Source organism: Paroedura picta, chromosome 9 (genome assembly GCF_049243985.1).
Source record: "Paroedura picta isolate Pp20150507F chromosome 9, Ppicta_v3.0, whole genome shotgun sequence".
NCBI classification, from domain to species: Eukaryota; Metazoa; Chordata; class Lepidosauria; order Squamata; family Gekkonidae; genus Paroedura; species Paroedura picta.
The window spans coordinates 22,505,097-22,521,971 of NC_135377.1; the positions used below are offsets into that span (position 1 = coordinate 22,505,097).

The following is a 16,875-nucleotide window of genomic DNA, read 5'->3' on the forward strand; positions in this document are numbered from 1 at the left end:
CTGATCGTGAGCCACACTGCATGGATGACAAACACAGACTGAATTACGTACACAAATGTATACTGCCTGGCGCACAGTGGCTCAAAGCTAAAAACTGAGCTGCAGTTACGTTTCACTTTAAATCAATGAATTTTACACACTTGACTGCTAAACAGCATCATCTACATTAGTTTCCCCCCCCCCTTTTTTTAAATGTCATTTGCTTCCAAACAAGCAAGCCTGGCATCTTTCATTTTAAGTTTTTTGCTATGGTCCCTGCAAGTAACTACGCTGGCCAGGGCCACAGTCCTGGCAGGTATTAAGTACAGAAGGTTTTGTCTCCTTGTGAGTCTACAACAGCATCTCATTTTTTAAAGACTAACAAATGCATTGCAGCTAAAGCTTTCCGAAGCATGAAATAGTAATTTGACAGAGCACAGAAATGAGAAGGGTAAGGGAGAAGAGACATTGTAAAATGTCACCAGAAGGCCCAGCATTCCAAGACTCACTAAGTGGTAAGTGCAGAGCTCAGGAAAGGTGACTTAGCTCATTTGGAAAGTAAAAGACTTCTTTTCAAACATTGTATACACTAGTCAACCTTCATTTCATCACCAGCTGAGAGTGGCTCACCCCAACTCCAATCGTACTGCTGATTCTTTTGACTCGATCTTGCTTTCAACTCATTTATATATATCCTGTTTCTAACAGGGTTTGGTGGCTTAGTAACCATCAAAACAATTAAAAAACCCAGAACTGTACGTGTATCTTGGAGTGCTGGATCATTCAGCCTTCCATTGTAAAACAGAAGGGTGGATGTATGCAATTAAGTCTTTCAATCTGTCAACGGAACATAACACTTCATTTATCTGATGAGGCTCGTCCTAGTTCCAGAGACTATACAGCAATAAGTCTGATGAAAACTGCAGAATGTCCAAAATGGTCAGAGATGTTTTCAAAAGGGCAAGACGACACAACTCACATTCTCGTTCCTCTTCTGCAGGTCTTCGTCGCTGTACACGGGCAGATTGGTCACCGTCCATCCAGTGCATAGCTTGATCACGCCCATGAGCTGTGGGCTGCCTGCAAACACAGCAGCAATAGGGGCCTGCCTTCTGCAAAGACAACACACCTGCTCTCTCATGTTCTCAAACATCGTGTGGCCTAAACCTATGGCAAGCTTTGGTGTTTAAAGTCCACAGTATGAAAACCATGATCCCAACACAGGAAGATGCTGGGGCATTTTTGTAACACATTCAACTAAAAGCATCCCTAAAACAACAGCATGGAGTGGTCCAGACAAAACAGCAAACCATGGAAGAGCCATGAGCTCACTCACATGATTTCTCCTCCCCTTAGGCATCACTTGGTAATCAGTTCTTTTAGGTTTTGCAGCCATGGTGCAGTGGCTATAGTGTTGGACTTGAATCTGGGTGACCTGTGTTTAAGTTCCCATTCTGCCAATCAAATTTGCTGGGTGGCTTTGGGACAGTCACCCTCTTTTCATCTTCACCTACCTCACAGGGTTGCTGTGACAGGGATAAAGTGAAGGAGGGGAGAATGGCAGTATGAGCCGCATTGGGTCCTTATGGGGGAGAAAGACTGTACGTGTTTGTGTGTAGGGGCATGTAAAGAAATAAATAAATGGAAAGCTAAAGTCTGCTGTTGCATCTGAGCTGGCAATCCATGGCTTGTTCCAAGTATGGGAACAAACTTGCCCTGGTTGTCAGGGCAAACAAAAATCTATTGGCCAGCTCATGCACAACAGCAAAATATGGCATCCTAAAAAAAAAGAGAAACGACTCTTCACCCTGTGATGTGTGAACGAAGGAGGAGTTCTGCAGGTCGCACAAAACATGAGTGCTAACCCCTTCAAAAGGTTAAGCTACACATCCAAATACATCCCCCTACAGCAGGGGTAGTCAAAGCTGTGGTCCTCCAGATGGTTCATGGACTACAATTCCCATGAGCCCCACCAGCGTTTTCTGGCAGAGGCTCATGGGAACTGTAGTCCATGAACATCTGGAGGACCACAGCTTGACTATCCCTGCCCTAAGCAAGCAAAACATCCTATCATACACTACCCATGTGATAAGAAATCATGATGAGCCATAAAAGACAAATACTGAATGGGATACTTACTTTATCCAGGTCATGAGTCCTACTGTATCAGGGTCATAAAATTCTTGCAGCTCGGAAAGTTCTGCCATTATCCTAGGAAAAAACTAAAAGGAAGCACCAAGGCTATGAACTGTGGGAAGACAAATTACAGAACTTTAAATCACGCAGGAAAGAGGACTAAGAAGAAAAACCTTTCTAGCTTTACCATTAGATCAAGTTATCAATGTTCAGGAGCTTTTCTCTGTAGTGACCTTTATGGTGGCATGCACTTTACTCTTTGCAATGCAATTTAATAGGAACACACCGCTACGATTTAAAACCACTCCAGTAAAAACGCTTGCCAGTTTCTTAAGAAAGCCTTAATTATGTTTTAATGGGTTTTTATCAGATTTTATTGTACTTGTGAATTTTGTAAACTGCTGCGAGACATTTGAGAGCGGTGGTATATAAATATAAGTGTAAATAAATAAATATAATTGTGTTAATGCTCAACATGGAACTGAATTCAGCTCTTTGTCATAAGCCAACCACACTCACCCTCCCATGTAATAGATGTTATTATGTGTCAAAAAAGACCTGCTGTCAACATTGGACAACAGGTCAGTCCCAACACAGATGCATAAACAATCCTAAAATTCAGTAACCAAAGCATGAATCCAAGGCATCATTTTGCTGATCTAAGTCATTGTTTCCCTGCAAAAGAACTTCAAAGGGACAATCCAATGCAAAATTGCTGAACCAGAATCCTTTAACCAACTCAAGACTATCCCTCCCCCATCTTAACAAAGATTTCGCAGTCCTTACTCATTACAGGCGCTAATATCTTGCATTACTGATATTGATTAGCCAAGCTATAGCTGAAACTTTCTTATTGGATCTGCACCCTATGTTTCATTCCGCATTTTCCTAGAACAGATCACATGTTAAAATGTTCTCCTGCCTTCCTCTGTTAATGTAAATGCATTGACATAATGAATGGGCACATCATACATCTGATGAAGTAAAATCTGGCTCATAGAACCTTAGGCTGAAGTAACTAGTCTGTAAGGTGCCAAGGGTCTCCTGTTTTCCAAAGCCATCTAGTGGCCACAATAGTTTTATATGTTTCAGGCAAATATTTTTAAGCTCTGTTACTTGGCGTTTAAATTCTACCATGAAAGGTGGCAACGCATATGGCCACCAGCTGAAAATCAGACAATCAGCGTGGTGCAGTGGTTAAGAGGACAGTCACTAATCTGGAATACCGTATTTGATTCCTCACTTCTCCACATGCCCCCAACTGGTCTAGTCAAGGTTCTTTTAGGGCTGTTCTCACACAGCAGTTTTCTTAGAGCTCTCTCAGCCCTACCTATCTCCCAAAGTGTCTGTTGTGGGGAGCGGAAGAGAAAGGGGTTTGGAAGCTGCTTTGGAACTCCTCTGGGTAGTGAAAAGCAGAGTATTTAAAAAAGCTCTTCTTCAGTTCTCTTATTAAATGCTCTATCTCCATTACCCTGGATAATACTAACCACTGTCATTTTCACACACTGCAGTAATCTCTAGAATTTACATAACCAATGTACTGATATAAGGCCCATGTACTGATATAAGGGTGCAGAAGAAGCAAGACTCCATTGGCCATTTGTAACCAGGCTCCATGACAAGGTGCTTGCGCTCTGCTTTCAGTGTTCATAACACACAAGACCTATTACCTCAGCACAACGTTTGAGTCCAATGGCCCCTTTAAGGCCAACAAAGTGTTATTCAAGGCATAAGCTTTTGTGTGCATATCCAGTAAAGGTAAAGGTATCCCCTGTGCAAGGGGTTATAATGTTGGACTAGGATCTGGGAGACTCACATTCAACCCCCCTGCCCCGGAAGGTTTTGGGGTGAGCTTGGGCCACTTGCACAGACTCAGCCTAACTTATGTCATAGGGTTACTGTGAGGGTTACATAGATGCAGAGGAAGAGAAGGTAAGCCAATTTGGGGAGCGAGGCAGGCTACAAATAAAGTAAATAGATGATATATATATATTATATTAATACTTAACAGGTATGTGTATGTATTTTCTTACCTCCTTCCACAGGCTGAAGCCTATAATAGAAGGAACAGCCATGCTCAGGATTAGAGCCTGAAATATCAAACATACAAAATAAGAATTTCTTTGGTTGTCCTCTATGTGTCTCAAGTGCCTGAACTGCTCCACAATTTGCCTTTTTAAAGTTTATTCCAGTTTATCAAGGAGCCTGGGGATGAGTCCATAGAAATATACATGTAGGGTTGCCAAGTTCTAGGTGGTCCAAAAAGATAGAAAAAACTCTGGCCAATTGGCTGCTCTTAATTTTTCTGGTTTATTATTATGACTTGTATTCTTACTATATCAACCTTTTCAATTTACTTCTTTCTCAGTGTTATTGTCATACTAGATATTAAGCCCGCTGTGGGCAAAATACAGTGGGCCCTAGCATGATGGGTGGGTGGAGGGATGGGGCGAAGGAAGGAGGAAAAGGAGAAAGACAGAAAGATAGAAAGAAAGGGAGGAAGATAGAGACAGAAGAAGAGGGAGAGAAACAGGTAACCAGAAAGAGGCAGATGGAAGAGAGGGAGGAAGGGAGAAACAAAGTGAATGCTGGGAGGAAGGGAAGGAAAGGGCAAAGGGAATGCTGGGAGGAAGGGAGGAACAGAGGAAGGTAGGTGGCCTTGGGACCTTCTGCTGGGCCCAGGGGCAGGCTCAGCTGCTCCAAGGCCCGGCAGAAGGCTCAGGAAGGCGGCGGCAGGCTTTGAGGCCTACTGCCGGGCCGAGGAGCAGTCTCGGCTGCCCTCCGGAGCGGGGGTAGGGTTAAAGATAGTGTCCTCGCTGGCTCTAAAAACTGGATATAATAACATTGATTTATCCGGAACCCATTTTGGCAATTGTTTGATTCACACAATACAAGTCTGGCTATTGTGGGATTCATACTACAGACGTCAATATAATAAACAAGAAAAATCAAGAGCAGCCAATTGGCCAGAGTTTTTTCTATCATTTTGGATTTACAATCCATGCAGCCTTCTTTATACCTTTCGAAACTAAGTTTGGTGGCTGGAGAATTCCTGGTTGACAGAGATCCGTTCACCTGGAGAAATGTCTGCTTTGGAAGGTAGACTGGCCCCAGTCGAGCCCCTCCCATCCCCAAACCCCCCTCTCCATAGGCTCCACCCTGCAAGATCTCCAGGCATTTCCCAACCCAGAGCTGGCAGCCCTATCTGCAAGCTATGGTTAGTATCAGAAACTAATCTCTCCTCCCATGGAGCACACAGGCATGCGGTTCACTGGCTCTTTGGGCAGTTTCACCCACATATTCCTGCAGCAGCATGCCCGGCAGTGAGATTGCATGCAACCTGAAATCTAGCTTTACTTCAAAAAGACAGATCCACGCTGGGGCAAGGGCACTGCTGGGTATGAGAGCAGGAGGCCAGGGGTGCGTGGTGGGTGGGAGAAGATTTGCTGGCTTTGGAAACAGAATTGACAACTCCAGGCTGGGAAATTCCTGAACATTGGTGGGTGAATCCTAGGGACTGTGGGGTTTAGAAGGTTGCTTAGGGAGTTATAATATTGTTACTTTTCTCTATCTTTTCTTTCCATGTTTGGCACAATATCCAAATCTGGCAAGACTGCAGTCTGTCAGGTCCTGGAAAGTCCCCAGGTGTGTATTATTTTGGACGGCCTTATTTTGCCAGATCTCCAACATCTTCTTTAAGAAATGTTTTTCATGTTATGTAGCTTTGCATCAACATATGACTATCGCAGGCCAGGAACTCACCAGCAAAATGGGGTGCACAGCTTTCAGTCGCATCCACTTGAAGAGGGTCATCCAGAGCTCAGGGGAGCACACCCCAAAAGCTGCAAGCATGCAAACGTAAGGGGTCCATAGATACTTCATTCTACAAAATTGACACACAAATCCAAATGAGCAGGCTGTAGCTGACAAGTGACAAAATGCAACTAATTCCACAGTGCTTTCTCTGAATGTCTGTTGCTAGGGTCAGTTCATGTCCAGCACTCACTGTAAGGAAACCTACCTCTGTTTTTCTGCATCGATTAGCCAAGTACTCCAGCACAGATTTCCCTTAAAACTTGGACATAGCAATTGCATATTTAGTGGCAGACAAAGCATGCATTGGAAAGGTGCTTCCGTGTTGACATAGTCCAGCAGTGCTGGAATCTTTAGAAGAGTGTACCTTACTCTGGCCTTGTCCTCGCATATTTAAAAGTACATAGTGGCTCCTGTTTGTAGGAACGGAATTGAGCCACAGGTTCATGTTCTTCCCCCCATTCCCCTCCAAAGATGAACTCCTTTCCCTGTTACGGCTTTCCTCTTAACTTGCAAATTAGGACCAGCTACAGTGTTTCACAACATATGCATCAACAAGCTACTGTTTGTGTATGTCAGTCACAGCAGACTAGGAAACCACGGTTTGGATGGCCAACTCTGGCTTGTTGCTGATTTGGACGCTAGCACGAATTAGGTTTTAAACTACACAATACAATAAAAGTAAAGAAGGGAGTGCAAGAAGGCAGGGATAAGTCTGTGATGTAGTTCTGCTACTCCAGCTATGGTTTGGAACAATCCAGCTTCCTGCATCTAGAAGGGGAGACATCCCAGAATTCTTGTTGGCTCTCATTTCCTACTATGCAGGCAGCCAGTTGCTTGATGCTGATCAGAGGCCCCCATGAGAAGCGAGAGCCAGTTGTACTCTTGCGACGTTCACATTAAAGTTCACAGGAGATGGGGATTAGTCCTTAATCACTTCAAGTTCTATTGCTCTCGGCCCAGACAGAGGAGCTAAAGCACTTTTGCTAAAGTGATGCAACTTTGCAAGTTAATGTGGAATGCGAGTTTTTCACAACGGTCTGCTTCCGCAAAGGAAACATGACAAAGGCTGGGATCCAGTACTAAGCAGAATAGTGCTCTCGCCAGGTTTGGCCCCCCCCCCTTCTTGCTCCAGCAGGACATGCTCCCCCCCCCCCCCCCGCTCACATCATTACTCTGATGGGTAGTGGAACCTCAGGAAAAATATAGGGATGCAGAAACCGGAGGAGAGAACTGACAAAAGTTGCTTCAACAAAACACATTACTACTAGCAGATAGTGGCAGACTGGATCCAAGCCAAAATCACACCCGTAAGGCATTACTGTACAGCAGGGGCGGGCAACCCTCGATATGCATGCCAAGTCCAACAGCAGCACACCAGATCCTATTGCCTGGCACCCAAGGCCAGATCACTGCCCAAACAACCAACGCCTTGGCAGCACTGCTGAGGCCCACAGGGCAGGAGAAAGTGGCAGTACAGCTTTGCCCCTCATCACCTTCCAGACCTACAAGCTGAGTCCCTTAAATATTGACAGTGCCACTGTGCTGGTATTGCATTTTCCCTGGCGTTTGGGCAGGAAAAAGTGGCTTCCTGCTGATGTCCAGAAGAACAATTTGTTACGTTGATTGATATTCTATAAAAATGACTGGCAGCCACCATGGAGAGAGTGAGTTTGGTCTCAGTGACTGCAAAACAGTGAGAGTGATGGTTATAGCTGCATTTGCGACTGATGCAGGGATGCTAGTAAAAAAAAATTTTTTTTTAGTCCTGGAACTTCACAACATGTTAGAAGTACAATAGCTTTTAGAAGCACTTGTCAACAGCTTGAAGTGGTAGCAAAGGCAACCGATCATGACAAGAACAATGAGAAAAGACATCCATAACACCAGACAAAAACCTCTCTTATGAAAACCTCTCTTTTAAACATATTTATTAATGATCTAGATAAGGGGGTGGAAGGACTGGCAAATACTCCGGAAGATAGAGACAGAGTTCAATGAGAGCTGAACACAATGGAAAAATGGGCAAATGAGAACAAGATGCAATTTAATAATAATTATAAGTGTAAAGTTCTGCATCTGGGTCAGAAAAATGAAAAGCATGCCTACTGGATGGGGGATACACTTCTAGGTAACACTGTGTGTGAACGAGACCTTGGATTGTAAACTAAACATGAGCAGGCAGTGTGATGCAGCGGTAAAAAAGGCAAATGCCATTTTTGGCTGTATCAACAAGGGCATCACATCAAAATCACAAGATGTCATAGTCCCATTGTATACGGCACTGGTCAGACCACACCTGGAGTACTGTGTGCAGTTCTGGAGGCCTCACTTCAAGAAGGACGTAGATAAAATTGAAAGGGTACAGAGGAGAGTGACGAGGATGATCTGGGGCCCAGGGACCAAGCCCTAAGAAGATAGGTTGAGGGACTTGGGAATGTTCAGCCTGGAGAAAAGGAGGTTGAGAGGGGACATGATAGCCCTCTTTAAGTATTTGAAAGGTTGTCATTTGGAGGAGGGCAGGATGCTGTTCCCATTGGCTGCAGAGGAAAGGACACGCAGTAATGGGTTTAAACTACAAGTACAAAGATATAGGCTAGATATCAGGAAAAAAAATTCACAGTCAGAGTAGTTCAGCAGTGGAATAGGCTGCCTAAGGAGGTGGTGAGCTCCCCCTCACTGGCAGGCTTCAAGCAAAGGTTGGATACACACTTTTCTTGGATGCTTTAGGATGCTTAGGGCTGATCCTGCATTGAGCAGGGGGTTGGACTAGACGGCCTGTATGGCCCCTTCCAACTCTATGATTCTATGATTCTAAAAGCTTTTTTGCATAGTAATTAAAGCTAAACTGTGAACTACCTGACCAGATTAGTTCTGAAGATACCTCTGCTTGCAATATACATACTTATATGTATTATTTATCATATGGCATATATGTAGAGTAGCCAGGAGTTTCTACGATTGTAGGATTGTCTGGCAGTCAGGCAAGAAATATTTTGAGGTGATCTGCCATTGCCTATCTCTGCTTCATGGCCCTAATTTTCCTTGGAGGTCTCCCATCCAAACACTAAGCAAGATCAGCCCTTATTAGCTTCGGAGATGTAATGAAGTTGGACATGCCTGGGCTATCCAGGTCAGGGATATAAATATTATATGAATATGGATATGAACATTATATGTTCACTGAAACAAAACCTCTAAATGCATTCAGCTAGTTTACAGCAATTCTTTGCCATTTCCAAGAGACAGAAATCCATCTTGAAAAACCTCACCCTTCCATCATCATGGTAAGTGACCCCAAAGAAATGGTGTGCAGTACATGATACACAACTTCCGGCCTTTCTCCAATCCTCCCACTCTCAAGGCTAGATGTTTCACTGACTGGTTCACCACTGCAGCATTGGGAAGAGAAAGACAAAGAAATTAGCAAGCAGGAGAGACCCAGACAGACTGTCAACTAATTACAGTGTCATAGTAGGATCTAGATCACAATGGGTACCTTTGTTAATCTGTTCTGTAGCAGCAGGAAACTTCCTCATTCATTCATTCATTCCCCACCACTCTTGAGAGACAAGCAGTGGCTTACAATTATAAAATCTCATAGACCAACAAAACCCCTATAACCCCCCCCCAACAACCTCCCTCCCCCAAGACTGCCAGCCAAATACCTCCTACCTCCTGAGCAGACTGACCTAGGGGCAGTGCATAGATGTAAATGCCCAGCCTGAGGAGGAGCCATATAGATCTTCTCCCTTTCCACAAATTAGGGAAGTTGAATTCTTCAAGAGGGTTTTCTATGGAGGCCACAGAGTTGCACTGTGCTAAGTATTTCATTAAGATACTAGGTTAAATTATCAGACTCTGGTCTATACTACTGTGTATAGCTTGCTGGAACGAGAATCCTCTTATGTAATATGTTTGCATCATTTCATGTGCCATGTTAACAGTTATGCTCTACTTCAATTCTGTTTTCAGGTTTCTGGTTGGTTATACAACCCTAATTCCTACTGCATTGCCTGTTGAATGCCCTATCTTGTCTATTGTATTGAGTCACTGTGTTGTAATCCACCTTCAGTCCAATGAGAAAGATGGACTATAAAATCCCTATGCACAGTTTTTCCAGATTGGAAACCCCTTTCCCTGCAACTGGCCAAGGTTAACCGGAGACATTCAGCAACTGGCAGGGAAGGCCATCATCTTGATAGCATTCAACCAAGCATTTTGGTCAGCTTACCTAGTTCTCCTAAAAACGACCTGACCCACAGAGAAAAGGCAAATGATGAGCACTAAAACATAGAAAGGCAACAGTGATGACTGGGTGAGCCGCAGAAAGAAATCCTGGGATGGTGCCTGAAGTGACTCTAGGCAAAGGAGCCAATTCATTGTGAAGTTCCTAAAGAGAAGAACAGGGGTGGGGGGTGGGGTGGGAGAAGGTCATATCCCCATCCACTGCAAATGAGGTCATATCCTTATCTATTGTGTTTTCTTCATCAGTATTTTCCAACATCAAATGACTCTCTAAAAAGATGGGGAAATAACTTTTTAAAAAGCTATAAAAGATGCTGATAGTATACTTTTATAAGCACTTTGTGCTTTTGCAAGTAAACAACAACAGAATACTGTGTATCAATAAATACTAGATTCTGTAATCAGTATAATTATGTAAGTCTCATGAATTTGTAGAACTGCTTTGCAATGACTATTTTTGCATTATTTATTCTGCCACCAGGAGTCATTCATTCACCGGGAGGTACGCAGGGCAGTGAAGCAGGGCCTTTCGACCACAGTTCTGTCCCGAGACTTGCCTAACCTACCTTTACAGGAAGAGAGATGCTGGATAAATAGGGTTGTAAACTACCTAGAGAAAATAACTAGGGTTGTAAGCTACTCTGGGGGGAAATGTGAGTTATAATAAATACCTTAAATACATCCTAGAAGTGTTCAAGTTCTTTAACTTCAATCTCCTTAAAAGGGTGAAATGGTTAGAATGTATTTTAGGCATTTATTATAACTCACAGTGTGGGCTCTGCTTAGGATGACACTGTAAAGCAGGTAGGCAACCTTTACGACCATTGGAGCTCGCAACTTCTTACAGAGCAATCCCTCCTCAGGTCTACTCAGTGGGCTGACTCTCAGAAAAAGGTTCTTAAGATCACACTGTTAGGAAACTCAGTTTCGTGGCAAAAACACCATCTTTTGCGGCTTTTGCAAAACTGCAGTCCACAGGGATCTGCTTACAGAAGTACCAATGAACGCCTATCAGTAGCTTAACAGTCTCAGTGCATCAGGTTGGAGGCCCTTAAAAGATGTTGCCCAGTAGAAAGGGAATACACAAGCAGAATTAGCTTGGTGAACTCTGTCTAACACATACCCCAAAACAAATTATAAGAGTTGTATCGCTTTAAACTTACTTTGTTTTGTTTAAACCCAATTTTATTTCAAGAACTTTCATTAAATGCTCGTTTTCTTTATGAGGAACAAATGTCTGGAAAAGAGAGGGGCGTTTGTTAGCACCAGTTTCGACAGATTCACGCTCTTTTCCATCAATGAATGACATTAGATATGCATCTGTAGTAAAAGACACATTTTCTATTGGGAGACAACTGCATTTGCATAAGAATCCCGCTATGCAAGATCCATGGAGGATAGGTCCATCTATGGCTACTTGAGAGCCAGCTTGGTGTAGTGGTTAGGAGTGCGGACTTCTAATCTGGCATGCCGGGTTCGATTCTGCACTTCCCCACATGCAGCCTGCTGGGTGACCTTGGGCTTGCCACAGCACTAATAAAACTTTTTTGACCAAGCAGTGATATCAGGGTTTTCTCAACCTCACCCACCTCACGGGGTATCTGTTGTGGGGAGAGGAAAGGGAAGGCGACTGTAAGCCGCTTTGAGACTCCTTCAGGTAGAGAAAAGCGGTCTATAAAAACCAACGCTTCTTTTTCTACTTGCTATAATGTCCAAATAAGATACTCCCTGAAGCTGGGGAAATATTACATGCTAATTTTCTCACTCCTGTGAATGGCATACTGCTTCTGAAAGTCAGAGAACCTGAAGGGACAGAGTGGGTTTCCTGGGGGAAAAAGTGGTGGGTCATGGGAAAATCACAGAACTCACCCTCAGCCCTCTGGCATAAGATGTTCTACAAACAAAATGAAATTCTGGCAGGGTGATTTCTGCCCATTCCTCACCTTCACTGCAGCCTCTTTTTATTCTGCTCCCATGAGCCCCCCCCCCCAATTGCCAGGTGCTTTGAGGAGGGAGTGTGGGGGGGGGAGAGTACAAGGGAAAAAGGAGACATCTGTTCCACAAGCTCATTCCATTTACGGTCCACAGTTCCAATCAAATATAATTTTCTTGCTTTGCCAAGGTGGTGAGTGCCTTGGAAAATAACTTATTTGTTCATCGGTTTAGTACATTCTGTCTCTTGCCGGGAAGAATACCAACATGCAAAAGGGTGGTGTGGGTTTTTTATCCCCCCCCCCCCCGAAGGCTAATTTAGCTAAGACAATCAGATGCAGCCATTATTACATTTCAGGAAATCACACACAACCTTACCTTCACTACAAGGTTCAATGTCACTGTTATTGTGGATACCAAATAAAAATAAAACACTTTCAGCATCCTCGAAATAAGTGTCCCTTTTTTGGTATTCATCTGCAGGAAAAAAGAAGAGGAGCGTCGATAAGAAACAAATTGGAAGTCTGTTTCCTGCCTCCCTTCCATGTATCAATACCTCCTCTCCCTCCAGAACCCTATAAAGGCAGGGGTAGTCAACCTGTGGTCCTCCAGATGTTCATGGACTACAATTCCCATGAGCCCCTGTCAGCAAACGCTGGCAGGGGCTCATGGGAATTGAAGTCCATGGACATCTGGAGGAACACAGGTTGACTACCCCTGCTATAAGGAGCTACAGCAGCCAGCTGATTCTCTCAGTTTTTGACCCTTTAACTGAGTCAACATCACTTGCCACCCTGGAGAACACTCAGCCTGCAGCAAGCTAGGCTGTTTTTGTGGAAACCCCCTTTCACCTAGTTTTTCTGCACACCAGTCCCTCCCCTGCAAAAAAAATATATATAAAAGTATCAGGAAATCTCTGTCTTGCCTGTAGGTAGCCTGGTTCTTCCGCGTGTGTCATTGGCACAAGCCACCAGCTGTGCCCCTAGACAGTGTCTTCAGAGCGACGTGTTAAGGCAGACCAGTAGCCAAGCTAACCAACGGAATCCAGTTGTTATTACCTGGAGGCATTTTGCAAGCAGTACAGCAGCAACAAGGCTCAGCAGCGGAGAGACTAATAAAGCTGGATTCTCAAACTGCAAAATGTAGCCCAGGAAGATGGAAAATAAATAGATTTTGTACACCTCGTGAACCTGCCAATGAGAAAGATACCTGCTAGCAACAGAAAGTCATTGCAATAAATGTTAACCCTGCATATTTACAAAAAAAATAAAATAAAAAGCAACTGGGGAGAAGATAAAGAGTATGGAAAGTTGCTGGCAAGGTGAGTTTTTTTCTCTTTTTTTGCCTTTTCCAATGGAGGTGGCTCTGTGTATGTGTGAGGGTGTACGCAAGCTTTTGTTTGAGGCTAATTGAGGAAGTGTGTGCTGGGGTGGTGTGCAGCAGAGGGACTACAAGCCTTGCCATGTGCTGGGCTGTGACCCTGTGAGCTCCTCTCCACCAGAGGAGCAAACCTTTGCCGTGAGCTGAAGGCTCTTTGTCCTGTGGCATTTTGTCTGGGGGATCACCCTACAACATTATGCTAAAGATAAAGATTCTAGAGTGAAGGAATCTATTTGACAATAATGGATACTCAAGGCCCATATCCAGCCACCCATAGGGAGTGTGCCATGTTTGTTTTCCTCTCTGAAGACAAGATGGACTACACTTGTCATAAGTGTAAATTGATAGGACTTTTAGAGGAGAAATTTAGGGGCCTGGAGGAGATGATTAAAACCTTGCATGAAATCAATGAAATCAAGGAAGGAAGAGATTTCATTGACAGGAGCTGTGCAAACTATGCCAAAGGAAAATGGGGGTGTTGACTTCCCTATGGAAGTTACTGCTACAAAACGAGCCCAAAGGCACTGAGCAAGACGGCTCTCAGAGCCATCGAGAAATTTCAGGTCCTTGTGGAGAAGACGGAAGCAGCAGTAAGTACAGAGGAGGAGCCAAAACAAAACCAAAGATGGAGAGAAGGGGGCATGGGGATAGGAGGACATGGCATTCGAAGGAAAAGAAAAGGGTTGGTCATCAGTGACTTTCTGCTGAGAAGCATGGGACATCACATGGCTAGCTAGCCTGAGAGGTGTGTTGCTTGCCAGGGGCAAAGATTATAGATATTACGGACTAGATGCCAAAACTGATGAAACCTATGGATCAGTAACCATTTGTGATGGTTCACATGGGAATAAACAACATGGCCGTGACACATATTAAGGCTAAGTGTGTAAATGTGTTAATATTGCAAATTCAAATTTAAGACAAACAACTAATGAGGTCCCTAAGAACACATGAAAATTACTTTTGTGGGGTGTAGCCAATGGCTGGGATCCAAACACATGCAGCTGCCTTGTACTGAATCAGTCAACCTTTCCTATTTGTTGATTCACAATGCAACACAATATTAATTTTAAAAAGATCCTGTACTGTTGGCAGCAACGTAATAAATTGTAGTAACAAAAGGTATGTCTTCAATCCATCTCTACACAGTGATGCAATTTTCTTTCAACATGAATTGCTAATTGCCACTGGCTTCAAGCTAATTTTCATTTAATTGTGTTTACATAGAACTTCTTCAGACACCAATTTTTATGGTTGGGTTACTGAGAATTCATAACTATCCCAAAGATAACAGCTTTAAAAAGAGTGCCACCTTGGTGTAGTGGTTAGGAGTGCAGACTTTTAATCTGGCAAGTTCTTCAAAAAGCTGAAGCAACAATTTCTCCTTATTGCATGTGTATTCCAAAACATAACTGACAGGCCAAGCTTGAGAACAGGGTCCCCAGCCTTTTGGAGCCTATGGGCATCTTTGGAATTCTGACACAAAATGGCTGCTACAAAACATTTGGTGCAGGTGGCAAAGCAAGCCATAAAATGGCTGCCACAGTGAAGATACTCATGCTGTGGTGGCAGCTGCTGCCAAAGCAACATTGTGAAAAAGCTGCACAGCCAATAAAACCTCCAGTGGCCAATCAGAATCTTTGCTGGGCAAAAGACCCACCTGGCCCCACCCCCTTTCTAAAAACACTGGGTTCCAGGAAAGGAGTCAGCAGGTCCCATGTAGCCCACAGGCCTCTGCTTTGGAAGGATGGCAGGAGAAAAGCCCCACATACTAGCAAGTACATATTTATTTTATACGTTTAAAAAAAAAATCAAAATACCTTTTCAGTCTGTGCAAGTGCTACAGTGTCTAGCAGGAAGAGACACACTGCCTGAACAAACAACAGATAGTGACTGTATTCCCACATCAACATAAAAGTGTACGTTGAAGCGCTCACCAACAGGTAGGAAAACCTCTGCGGCGGAAAAAGGAAGCAAACAGGGAGAGTTAGAAACCAAAATAGACACCCTAGATGCAAAACAAGGCCCAATTCAGTCCCAGCCTCCCCACAGGCCTAGAAAAACGGTAAGGTGAATTAGACACTTAGGTTGGAGTCCAGGTCTGAGGGCTGCATTAGAAACATTTGCCATGACATTTTACTCATCTGCCCTTACAAATATGCCTTCGCAAAACTTCCTTCAACAAAAACAAAAAGGAAACCTTTTAGGGTGCCCAGGATTCTTACAAGACCCCACAGCCCCCACAAGAGTGTTTTTATCTGATGCATTTTATCAACATAAAGCTCTCAAAAATGGCTGCCTTTCCCATTTTTTCTATTCCACCTTCCCTCCAAGGGAAGTGTATGTATTTAAAATCGAAAAAACATATAACAGGACTAAGCTCCACAGATAGCAGAACGCAATGACTCTGGAAAGATGGTGGGGAAGGGGGCCAGACAAAACTCCTCACAACACTCCCGCAGAAAGGCAAGGAGAGCAAAAACTCTGAGACAACAACAAAATAGGCCAGGTTTCTTGGAGGCCAGCCTGGCTATTGTGTAAGGCGGTTGGCAAGTAGAGTTGCCAGCTCTGGGTTGGGAAATACCTGGAGACTTTGGGGGTGGATCCAGGAATGGGCAGGACTTCAGTGGAATATAATGCTATGGAGTCCACCCTCCAAAGCAGCCTTTTTTTTGTTTTTTTAGAGAGGAACTGATTTCTGTCACCTGGAGATGAACTGTAATTCCAGGGGATCCCCAGGTCCCGCCTGGGGACTGGCATCCCTAAATATTTATATGGTAGGTGAGTCCCCTCATGATGATTAAGATCTTGCCATCTAAGAGCTTTAAAGGTCCAAACCAGAAACTCATCTTGGGCTTGGAAACAGATTGGTAGCCCCTGCAAATGTCTCAAAACAGGTGTAACTCCACAGCACCAGATCACACCCATCCACAATGAGCAGTCGTACTGCACCAGCCAGAAGTCTGTGGGGCAAAATATTAATGCATTTCATTTCAACATCTATAATTTACCTCAGCGGAAGAATGGGTACTGCTCTTTAAATAGCCTGTAAGAGCTGCAACCTGACATGCAAAATATGGGAGAGCCCAGTTTTCCCTAGACGGAATTGAATAGTCTATTCTGGTAGTATCTGCCCTGAAAAAGAGATGCAAACAAAAAGTAACAGACAAGATTTACTGAGTTATTTCTGGAATAATAATATTAAGGGACTGGATTTGACTTTTAACAGATACCATGTATTAGTTCTTGAGTCTTAAAATAAGGACCTTTAGGTAACTGATCATACATAGCCTTGCTATCTAACCTAATATGCTTCATATGAATGAGAAGCAAATGCCATTTAAAGCAGATATTTTAGCAAGAAGAAATTTTTCCTATCAATGAAAA

General features: G+C 43.7%; 1 protein-coding gene across 1 annotated transcript in view; it reads right to left on the reverse strand.

The window, feature by feature from the left end:
* Window positions 1-16,875, reverse strand: part of DPY19L4 (dpy-19 like 4) — a 35,711-nt gene that overhangs the window by 5,934 nt on the left and 12,902 nt on the right. Inside the window, exons 7-17 of the mRNA XM_077351873.1 lie at window positions 16,500-16,623; window positions 15,309-15,443; window positions 13,167-13,298; window positions 12,487-12,585; window positions 11,340-11,413; window positions 10,163-10,321; window positions 9,201-9,320; window positions 5,878-5,998; window positions 4,149-4,205; window positions 2,119-2,201; window positions 959-1,091 (exon numbers count right to left, since the gene is read on the reverse strand). Coding sequence (XP_077207988.1) covers window positions 959-1,091; window positions 2,119-2,201; window positions 4,149-4,205; window positions 5,878-5,998; window positions 9,201-9,320; window positions 10,163-10,321; window positions 11,340-11,413; window positions 12,487-12,585; window positions 13,167-13,298; window positions 15,309-15,443; window positions 16,500-16,623 — 1,237 coding nt within the window. The remainder of the gene's footprint in view (window positions 1-958; window positions 1,092-2,118; window positions 2,202-4,148; window positions 4,206-5,877; window positions 5,999-9,200; window positions 9,321-10,162; window positions 10,322-11,339; window positions 11,414-12,486; window positions 12,586-13,166; window positions 13,299-15,308; window positions 15,444-16,499; window positions 16,624-16,875) is intronic.